The following is an 11,948-nucleotide window of genomic DNA, read 5'->3' as shown; positions in this document are numbered from 1 at the left end:
AAGCAATTTCTGCCATGCTATTGAACCCTTTCCTGACTCAAGTTCGCTTCCTTTACCAATTTAAGTATGTATGCTTAGACGGAGAAGTTGAGTCAATGCGAATGAAGGTTACTTTTTCAATATAAATTAACTTTTTATTCTTTTTGTTTTGAAAATTAATTTAATAAAAGCAATCGGGGAACCCGGGGGGATTCTGTTTTGACAAAATAAAAGCAATCGGTTTTCACTTAAAAATTTACAGCAAAAATCGGATCTTACACATCTCGTAGACAGCAGAGGGGCCAAGTAATGAACATCAAATAGATGAAATACTTTTCGAAATATCCGGAGAGAGAATAAATGGGACATTTTTGTTAACTATAATTCATCAAAGAATCCTAATCTCAATTCATATTAATATCATGCTTCCCAAATTTCAACACGCAAAATGTTAAACAATGTTATATAGCTCACGGACAAGCAAGCCGGAAGGGAAATAATCAAGATACAACTGTGCTCTCAACGCTTAAAATTGAAAAATTAAAAATTACAAGAGTATCCGGTATTTAAGAAAATATTGTTTCACTTGGAAAAGGCACTGAGGGGAGAATTGGAATAAAAAAACAAAAGAGGCTAGGACAAAAACTATTAATCTTTGCTCTTCTCTGAATATGTGTTCTGAGGTACGGTAGGGCGTCTCTCAGAAAGAAAACGCTTTGTACTCTCAAGGACACCAAAGAATATTGAACCACCTATGCCTATCCATAGTACTCTGGGACCAATACCCTGCAGCAAATATAAGATTATAATTTATGAGCACCAAAATAGATTTCTTGCCATGTAGCTGTAACCCTCATTTGGATCATGCTACTTTACCACTCAAACAACATTACAATATATGGAGGAAAACACTGAAAACCCTTACCTTCAAAAAGGCACGAGGTCCTTCTTCCTTAATAATGGTTTGAACACAGTCAACGATTCCCTTATATTGGTTTGCAGATCCCTTGAAGAGGAAAATAGGAACTTATGAAATGGCTTGATAGTTCACACTGAATATTCTTATTGATTAGCTTCTAGATTATCCATATACATAAGGTTATGTGTATGGATGTATGAAGATGGCTGTCGTAAAAACAAGATTAAAAAAAGGAAACAGGATAATAGCTTACTTGAACCATTAACCTTGTCTTGATGACATCAAGGGGGGTAGTTATAGCTCCAGTTAGTGCACCTACAGGAAATAAGGCAGTCACATTTCAACACAAGGCTAGTTGGACATGCAATAATGCTTAACAAAACAAACATACAGAAAACCAAAACAAAGCAATTTATACCTCCAAGAATCCTTATTACCCGTGAACCTATTTCCCCTCCCCCTCAAAAAAATATAAAAAGAAAATTAAAAAATAATAGAAGCTACAAATGGTTGGATGTAACCATATGTTAGGTAACAGTTGCCGTGTCTGAAATTTTGGAGTTTCACCTACGCAATCATGCAAATACTTCATATAAATTGAGTAGCTTATTACTAAATAAAACAATATTCAGTTTTATTTTGCTATTGCCTATTAATTTCTCCAATGTAACAAACCCAAGAGTTTTATGAAGATATAGAACTGGGGATAGCAGATTATTAACATTCCTCTCAGTCACAAAACTACTCCACTCAAGCAATCATTCCATGATGTTTGTGCCCACTTTGTCCTCTGGGAGACATAACATGGTGATAGTGATTCACCACACAAGATGAGTTTGCTTAATCTATGGAAGCAATAAGAGTTAAGAACGCATATCAATGTCATGAATAAGATATATTATAACACAATTTATACTCATTATCTTAATTTGTTCTTTATAACATTCAGTGGGGTCAAGAATAAATAATGCAGTACTTTGACATGAAAGCACCATATAGATCAGGAAACCAAAAGAAATAAGATTCAGGTGCTTCCCCGTAAGCCCCTTTTTTGGTTCATTTTTAACTGATAACCCAAGCATCAGATAGAGAAGACATGCAACAGGCACCTTAAAAAGAAAATTAACTAGATATATGGTACTAATTGTAAACAGTAAAGGCTATTTGTGTCAAACTACCATCATACACCTTACAAGATTAATTCACATGGTGAGGATAAAAACTAATTTTTAAATCCCTCGCGCAAAGAAGAAAAAAACTCAGCCTAAAGCATAAGGTCATCATAGTTATCAGATCATCATAGTTATCAGAAATGAAACTCAATATGTATGTATATCCTCATATTACTCTCTATAATACATGTATAAAGATATGCCTATATTGGCACACATTTACCTGCAAAAGCACCAATAATTGCATTTTCTGGATCATTCAGATTTCTTTGTGCCTAGCAAAAAGGAATGCAAGTCACATCACCAATCATGAAATGAAATAGAGGAGCAAACATCACCAATCCGTCTTTCCTTTAATAAGTTTATCCTATAAATATGGATTAGTACTTGTATTCAAAAATCATCAAATACTGTTCAGTTTTCCTCTTATTGCTGATATATCTTTTTGTTGCTTTCACTCGTGTCATTGTCAGATTCCCTCTCCCTGGTCAAGATTTTTTTTTTATAAGTAAAGTTTGACAAACACATTACTTGCCATTACTTCAGTGAATCCATTGTACATTAGACTATACAATACTAATTCTTCGTCAAAGAAAACTAAACAATAAATAGTCATTTTCATCCTTATAGTTATACTACTTGACCTTTCAGTTTCACTGTATAGGAAGGAAATATAGAGTATTTTCAGGCTCAAAAATATAACAAGAAAATGGGAATGGAAATTTGTGTTAGGAAAACAAAAATACCAAAATAAAAGTGTCTCTAAAACACATAAATATAGAACTTTAGAAATTTACCGCAAGCATATAACCTATTCGAATCTGCTCATAGATGCAAAACTGAATAGCATCAAAGGGTAAATCCCTCAACAAAAAAGATCCATATCCCTGTGATTTCAAAGATCAACACCAAAGAAACATTTAGCATATCATTGCAGACATGGGGAATAGAATTTGTCCAAAAAAAAAAATTAAAAGGAAGAAATGGTGAACTTCATACAGCATAAAATCCTTTGAAGCCTTCCTTAGAAGCAATAAAGCGAACAGCACCAGAAGCTGAAGCAAACTGCCCAGTTTGCATTCGTTGCTTGATAACCTGAGGAGCATGTAAAAATATGAAATCGTCCAGTGAAACCGTTTTCAACCATGGTAATGCCATTTTTATAAACAAGAGAATTTATTTACCTCTGTTGGAACACGAATCAATGAAGCAGCAATGCCCCCTATGGCACCTGCAGTCTAACGAAATTGAAAAACACTGAAAGATTTTTATCCCCATAAGAATGAAATTTTTACATCAAGAAAAGTGTGTGTCAGCAACAAAAGGAAGATAAAATAGACAGAGCATCAACTCCAATACAAGCCAAATAAATTCCAGAGGCTTCAGAGGACCATAATTGGCCAGAATTCAGACTTTTGAAAGCAATAACAGGTCTTTAATTTACTAAAATTTTCGTATGCCAATTGTAATTTTTGGAGAAGAATGATACTTTTGTTTTTCTCTTGTTCATATGGAGTCATGCAATGCTAGAATATAAAGTGGGAGTTTGATTAGGAAATGTCAACCAATCTGAAACAATTTAGGAGAAAACAGGAGAAAAATAAGGGATTAAAAACTGAAAATTCTGATCTGAATTGAATAATTTAGATCTTATTATAATTCTAACTAATCTTCCTAACTTTCAATTCCTAACATGCATTTACACCAACATCTTCATATTAATGTTTATCTAAGAAGTATCTTACCAAATGAGTAAAAGCACTTAGGTGTTCAGGAAATATCCTCAGCAATTTCTGCTTTATAGGTTCATAAACTCCAACAAATAAAGCAGATGCCCTGCATATTTAAAAGCAACAGAAAGGTGTGAAGGAAAGAACCTAGATGTGTTTCATGCATTCATATCTTGATAAGCATGAAATGAAAACTTGTGAAAATCACTTAAATAAATTATTGAGGTTAAGAAAAAAATATTTTTTGCTTTGAACATGCATAACAATAAATAAAAAGTTACTTCTAATGATACTACTCTTTCAAACAAATCCTTAATAACCTTAATCAGAAAACTCAATATCCAATCTTGGAAGGATCTATCAATCTCTTATTCCAAAGGCAAGTACATACTAGATGATTTATATCATAAACAAACAAGCCCTGCTTATTCCAAAAAATTGAGTTAAGTCACATTTTACTAACAACACTATTATTTGACTTCATGTCTCTACAAAGGCTCCCTTTTCAAGGCATACTGCCAGAACCACCTACAAAAAGGGGCAATGCTGAATTCCAGCCAGAAGAATTACAATCCCTGAGCCATCTCTCTTCATAGGATGCAAACATCTCTAACAAAACAAACAAATAAATCGTCTTTCTTTGTCAAACATACTACATAAGAATTGTTATTTCTCAAATATCTTTGCCACTGAATCTGGAAAAATGAGAGATAGAAACCACTGACAATGTGATTTTGCAGTTAGAATTTAGAAATTCATACAAGTTTTCTTTTTCTTCAACAAAGAACCTTAATACAAAATGCAAGTCTCTTGAGTTAGGTCACAGAGCAGAAATTCAAAGAATCACCATCAATGGAAATAAATTTACTAAGCATGCCAACAACTTTCTGATTTCTTTCAACGATGATTGGGTTTTTCAAAATTTCTATTTAACATAAAAACCTAGAATGTTTGAAACATCATGCTATTCATGAGGTTCTCACGGTAAGACACCAACAAGGTTCCCCGCCAATCCAGAATAAAGGCCCTTCAATATTAGTTTTTCTCCTCCGCGAGCAGCCTAGGGAAAAAAATATATCATCAGCACATTTTATGTCAACACAACAAACTACAGACATACATGCATGCACACATAAAAAGGGCATATAATTGTATGGTCATTGGTCAGTGGACATAAACTAAAGTACACCCAAAATTGTCATGAAGAGCACAAATTAAATTTTTAACCCAAACTTAGCATATTGAAAATTTTATTCAAATACAGGAAAGTCCATTATATTATGCAAATCAACTAATTAAGTATTCCATACATATCAAATGCTTGAAAAACTTTTATAGCTTTTCTATTTCCTCATTGTTAAATTTCATCTTAAAACCAATTGACATTAAATGAAGTTGACCGATAAGTATATAACTCACAACCATCAATTGAGGAAATTGACGTGGAACTTTCCAACACCCCCCTCCATATTCCCTCCAGAAATCAAAGAAGCAAACAAAATGGGCCATTAGAAACAAATTGGGCCTAACTCCTGCCCCCAAAAACTTGTTCAAAGAAGGAGGATTGCCAAAGTCTTACTGGAGGTATTTGGGCCATATTCCTTGCCAATGCGGGACATCTTAAATGCCAAAATAAAATTTTAGAGAATTTTTGTCAAGAATCATGCCTAGCAGGCTCTGATATGAAGCCTTATTCACTTGGCATCATATTCAAGATTTCAGCATCAAACAGTAATCAGTATAATACACAGCAAAGCACAACCCTTAATCTTCATTACAGTTTTTGTCATAAAAACCTGCCTGCAGACGTGTTTTTATTGTGTCAATTGGGTATAAAGCTGTTTCAACAACAACTCCAGCTGTACCACCTGCAATAACGCCCTCTGCAAATTCCATCTAGCTCATCAGAAAAATTGAAATGTAATAAAATCCATCAAGTATATAGTATTGTCTATGAACTTAGCAAGAAGATAAAATACTATTTAAGAGGGGCAAAAATTCAGTTCTTCACTTCATATATGAAGAATTTGGGGATAGCAACTTAGTGTTGGTCTGCCTTCTACTTAACAAGGCCTTAATGATTATTTGCAAATCACAGAAGTGAAAGTGAATATATGTAGCAGTGAATATTTTATGTTGTGTCCAAATCGCAGAAGAACTTGGTAAACAAACTAAACTGGCATTACAATACCTACTGAAATCATATTTTGCTGCAATGGAACATCAACACTGATAAAATTTCTTTGCTAGGAATAACACCTAAGAAGATCTTATACTTACCAAATAAAGTGCGTAGGAAGTCAAATGGCTTTTCATCTCCCATGCTAACTGATGCAAAAGAATTTTTCAGAAGTAAGTTCTGCTTTCTTTTCGTACAAGTATCTGCAAAACCATATATCCTCCAAATTGAGAAGCAGATACCACAAACCAGCCGGAAACAGAGTGCTAAAATCACACATGAACATGAGACTCTCACCCTTCACCCTATAGATCTATCTACTAAATCATTCACTAAAATAACAAATATACTAACCAATAACAACTTTAGTTTATATGTAAAAATGATACTCCCTTTTCACTGATCATTTATAACACGGATGGTACAATCCATAATTTGCTTACTCCCTCCCCGAATATAATCCTAAGTCCTAAATTACAAATGTTGAATTAAGAAAACCTCTGGTTTTCAATGGTGCTACTTGATTCAATAAATCATAAATCCTCGTAACAAATAAGGGCAGCAAAATCAAAATTACTAAAGTGTAATTTCTCCGTTTCTCAATACACTTGCAGTTGTATATTGTGAAACTAATAAGCTCTCCAGTATTCTCACCAATAGAATAATAATCGTAACTAAAAGAAAAATGAAAGAAGAAAAATCATCTTACAACAACCATACGTAATTGGTCATCACAAGTTGAACTTGAACCTCCACACATCCCCTAACCCTAAGTAGCTAAGAGAGATAAACCTCACATTTATAAATTTTCACATAAATATAATCCCACTAACCTATGTCACAAATTCAAAAAACACATTTACACAACACAAGACACGAAATGCAAATGGGTTACCCACCTGGTAATGAAATGGCAGAGTCATTAACCATAACGGACAGTGTAAAGAGACCCATTACGGCCCAACGACTCCACCACTAACCAAATCACAAACTAACAGAATTGGTTAGTATTTAACAAACAAAGCATCAAATTTGGAAGCAAAAAAATGACAACAACGACTGAGGTTGTTTCCAATATTATTGTGAAGAAATAAGAATGTTTACCTCAGAAGTGAGAAGAGTGATAGAAGGGAAGTGAAGAGATGACAGTAGCGGATAGAAGAAGCAGGAGTGTGCAGATACGAGTTATCTATAATAACTATCCGTTAATTCTTGATGCAGGATAGTTTTCTTTAGTTTATAGTTTAATTTCTATGCATCTATAATCCATAACTACCTCCTTTCATTTATGTATAAAAAAAAAGTAACTTTTTTTTAGTCTTATTTATAATAAATATATGATTATTTTATTGATAAATTTCATTTTTACTCTTAATTAATACTCTCTTTTTCCATAAAAGTAGGTACATTTATTAAACTATTAACAAAACACACTCATTAATTACAAAATTATCTTTTACAAAATAATCATATCTTAAATCATTTAATATCATTAGTAGTCTTTGAATAAAATCAAAATTTATCACAAATTAACTAATGTAACTACTTTTATCTAATTTAATAAATTAGATAACTATTTCTTATATATAGAATTAGAGATAATAATAAACTTACAAATCCATAAATAGATTTGAGTTATGTGACAAATCAAGGTTACTTCTCAAATTTTAGATGATACACATGATTATGTGGTGTTTTGAAACTATTTGATTTAGTTACAAACCAAATCTATAATAAATTTATGAATATATAAATAGGTTTGGGGTCCACGTAACAAAATAATGTTGTTTCTCATGCTTCAAATGAAACTTATCATTATTTGATACTTCATAATTATTTGGTTTAGTTACAAATCAAATTCAAATTAATATATTTTTAAAACCAAATGAAAATAATGTTGGATCAAGACAAGAATCTAAAAGGGGATTAAATAGGTTCTTTCAAAATCTTTACCAAATTATTCTTAACACTGATTAAAAACAACTATTTAAATCAATCAAAGTTTTCTCAAAAAGATCTTTAGAAAATAAAATTTTTTATGATGATCCTTTGAAATCGGTTGCACTCACAGGATGATTACAAAACACATAGTTATAGAGAATAAAATAATTATAGAAGAGTTGTTCAATCCGATCTAAACCTATATCTAGTTCTAGTTTGTTTTAAGTCTTCTTAGACATCCATTGTATAAATAACATTAATACAAATACTATGTACACACAATTCTATAATAGAGAAACAAATATTTCTTTAGAACCCTATAAAAAAAGATCCATAATTGAAAACTATCAATTCTTCAACATTCTTGGTAACTATAACCAAGAATAACACTATAAAAATATTAAAAGATAAGGATCGAATACACTAAAATGTGTAACTCTTCGATCTTCAACATTTCTTCACAAGTTGATCAATACATAATTGTAAAATGAGTGATTTTTTTTATCAACTTCAATCTTGAGACGTATTGCAGTGTTATTTTTCTTTAAGACTCTTGAAATAATTTTTTTACAAATTATGAACAAATCAAGAGTCTATTAAAAAGAAAACATATAAGGGTATTGATAAATTTTGACGGTTAAAACAAATCTAATCAGTTATAAAAATAGGTAATTGATTAATTTGTCAAAATTACCTTTGTTTACAATTCTAGAATTTGATTAAAGAATTATTAGAAGCGTTAATCGATTAATTCGTTTTAATATAAGAATATCACTTCATTTTGTGCTGAGTGGATAATTGATTTTCAATTGTGTTAATCGATTATAATTCCAGATAAAGCTTTTTTTGTTTCCTAAAGTAGGTAATTGATTACCAAATGAAGTAATCAATTATCCTAAGTTACAAAACCTTCTTTCTTCTGAAACTGGCTTGGGTAGTCGACTACCAACTGAAACAATTGTTTAATTTAATGTTGTTAATTAAATTTCAAGTAGAAGTGAGTTCTTAAGAAACTTAGAGTCAAATAAATATTCATCTAAATTGATCATACACTAAGCATGTAAAAGATAAAAAACTAAAACACACATGCCTAGACTAAAAACAATTAACACAAATGTCTCATCTATCAAAATATGTTAGACATTATAAAATTATCTAACCAAAGATTAAACCAAGAGTTTCATACTCTTTAAGCTTTGTTCTAACAAATAACACATTTATGTATTGTTAATATAGTTGGAACAAAAATTATTCCAAAATTAATTTTACTTAATTTTCAAATTTGAAATTAAATTATTTAGTTGACTATCAATGATGTGACATTTTTTTTACATGGCACACATAAAGTATACATTTTAGATGTATCACACTAAAAAAAATGTGTCTACATATATGTCTATAACATGTAACACATATTTGTTGGATAATACATTATTAGTCACTCTTGCTAATTGGTGACATTAATTATGTGTCACATTGTTTTTGACTTCCTGACATAAGTGTGGCACATGTTATTTGTTTGTCACACTTGTTATTACAACTGCTTGAAATAATTTCTTAAATCTTGAATGTGTTACTATTAAGTTGTTTTAAATTATATTATTTTATTAAATGTTGACTGTCTGTTTATTATGCACATGATAAATATTTTTTTTAATTATTTAATTGTCGACCAACTTAATTTATTAAAAAAAAAATTAAATAAGTATAGAGTCAACAAGTCTAAAATTGATCAAGGGAACTAAAATCATATATTTTTTAAGAGTGAAAGACGAAATATCTCAATTAAAAATTAGGAAGACTAAAATTATAAATTTTAAAAAGTAGGAGAACAAAAATTACATTTTAACCTAAAACAAAATATATTTCCCTTTAGAGTAAATCAAATTAAAAGTCAAAATAAGAACAATAATTCTTTAGAAGTTATATTCTCACGTATACATCTTAAGAAAATAAGACCCAAGCAATTAAGTCCAAAACAATTAATTGAAAAGAATATTCAGAAAAAAGAAAAAAAATAAATTGGTCCATGTTTCATTAATTTGTTGTTATTGTCATTATTTTAATGTCGAATTTCCTATTTGCTTTATACTCTTAACTTGCTAAAGGAAATATTGTACTTTTGATATTTAAATATGGTCTATTATAATTTATGTACACCATATTACGGATGATGAAATGAAATAACAACACATCAACAAACATTATTTCAAGCATTCAATACATTTTGTTTCCTATTCATGGCCCTATATATATAAATTTAAATTTACAGCAACAACCGCTGAACTATTCTCGTCTATGACCACTAATCCTTTGTTCTCTAGCCGAGAAGTTTTACATAAAAGTTGTGAAAATCAATGTGAATCCAATTAAAAGGGCTCCAACCTTTTGCACTGCTCTGAGAATGTTTCCACTACTGATGATTGATACAGGGAAAAAAAACATTCTCCTTTGATGCAATAGTGGCCACCCCTTCGAAATCACATGCCTCAACACTTTGATCGTTTATTTGAAAGTATTGATTGAAAGCATATGAAGCATTACCAGATGCATCCAAATTTCCTAAGCTTGTGCAATCACCACCAGCACAAGCATAACTTAAATACCCACCCAATTCACTCCTGTTGGCATTACTTTTAAGGACACACCATTTTTGCTCTTGGTAACGAACCCCTTTTGTTCCTATTGGCATTTTATCTTCTCCTTTGCCAGAAAAATCAATAGGAAACTCAGGCTTCCCGTCATAATGAAAAATACCCCAATGACGCTCAAAGTCATCTGGTGCAACACTCTTCATGTTCTCATCAAAAAGAGAAACTAAATAAGAGTTCACGGGTCCAGGGTGAAGCAGAGTTCCTTTATTGCTTGCCATTTTCTTAAGGAACCCTTGGTAGAACCTGTTTGCATTTTTATCATTCGCGTTTTTGTCACCATCAGTTGGCATCCAATTTCACCTACAGATATTGACACATTAGGGTGACCCGTCTTTTTTAATGGCCAAACAAGGGTATCTAAGTTTGCATCAAACATGTTGGTGTAATGTGCATTTTTGTCATCGGTGCTTTTACCGTGACCTTCAAAGAACGCATAATCCTTTGGAAAATCTTCATTTTGATATAGATTAAGGAACGAATATATGTTGACAAGAAATGGCGACTTCTTTTCGTCAAGAAACTTCACTAATTGTTTCATAACATCATAAATGTTCTTCCGGAAACTTCCATCTGAGGGCTTGTTGAAACTAGACTCGTAAACATCATCATTTAAAGCCCCGTGGTCACCTTTATTTTGTCTCCTAAACCAACCTTATCAATAGCCTTTTGAACATTTTCCATGAAAATAGAATAACCTGAGTCTTATGTGAAGGAATTGTATATACATATACACACCTGATGTTGACCCCTTCATCATGAGCATGTTTGCTGACATTTTGTTTGACCCAATCTTCTGCATGGTCTAGGTCTTTGGATAGTTTCTTCAATTGATCATTGGGAATTCCAACCATAACTTCAATGTCTGTGCCAGAAAAAGCACTTACATTCTCCTTTAGCAAATTCACCACAATGTGAGGTTCCATAGGATGAGATGCTATTGCACCCCAATTGACACCAACACCAGATACAGCAGCCTCTGCTCCTTCGCCACCTTGTAGCTGGCAATGAGCCAGAACCAAATTCATACAACACGCCCACATAAAGGAGAAGTGTGGTAAATATTAGTCAAAGTAACAAAGAAAATTAAGAAGGTTAATTATCAAGTGAAAACATCTGTTAAGATTGAATGATTAGCAACATTTGAGAAAAAAAATGGATGTTCCTACTCGTGTGTTTAATTAGCTATATTGTCTAAATAAAGCATTAAGAGTGTTGGTTCTTTTTTTTTTTAGAGGAAAAAAGTATTTGTTGGTTCTTAAGCTACCTGTGCAACTAACTTTCTATTTGTAGATGTCACGTGTAATAATCTACTATTAATTTATTATTTTTTCTATTTTTTATGGCTTTATTAAATTTTCTATCTGAAATTGGAAG

General features: G+C 31.6%; 1 protein-coding gene and 1 pseudogene across 3 annotated transcripts; both read right to left on the bottom strand.

Moving 5' to 3' along the window:
* Positions 1–363: 363 nt before the first annotated feature.
* Positions 364–7,207, bottom strand: LOC114421924 (S-adenosylmethionine carrier 1, chloroplastic/mitochondrial-like). Of its 3 annotated transcripts, none has more exons than XM_028388066.1 (13): positions 7,084–7,207; positions 6,879–6,954; positions 6,081–6,182; positions 5,601–5,683; positions 4,784–4,860; positions 3,816–3,906; positions 3,255–3,308; positions 3,070–3,165; positions 2,868–2,957; positions 2,294–2,345; positions 1,152–1,213; positions 905–985; positions 364–765 (listed from the first exon to the last, which is right to left on the bottom strand). In XM_028388066.1, exons 2-13 carry the CDS (start codon positions 6,931–6,933, stop codon positions 628–630), a joined length of 981 nt encoding a protein of 326 aa, XP_028243867.1. In that variant the 5' UTR covers positions 6,934–6,954; positions 7,084–7,207; the 3' UTR covers positions 364–627. The 3 variants fall into 3 exon arrangements, with proteins under 3 accessions (XP_028243867.1, XP_028243868.1, XP_028243869.1); XM_028388067.1 differs by having other exon boundaries at positions 6,879–6,970; positions 7,084–7,178; XM_028388068.1 differs by lacking the exon at positions 6,879–6,954 and having other exon boundaries at positions 7,084–7,200.
* Positions 7,208–10,171: 2,964 nt separating this feature from the next.
* LOC114423996 lies at positions 10,172–11,635 on the bottom strand (annotated as a pseudogene).
* Positions 11,636–11,948: the final 313 nt, after the last annotated feature.

This window comes from Glycine soja, chromosome 8, assembly GCF_004193775.1.
Source record: "Glycine soja cultivar W05 chromosome 8, ASM419377v2, whole genome shotgun sequence".
Classification (NCBI taxonomy): Eukaryota; Viridiplantae; Streptophyta; class Magnoliopsida; order Fabales; family Fabaceae; genus Glycine; species Glycine soja.
Note: the sequence above shows the minus strand (reverse complement) of the source record. Positions and strands in the feature narration are given on the sequence as shown.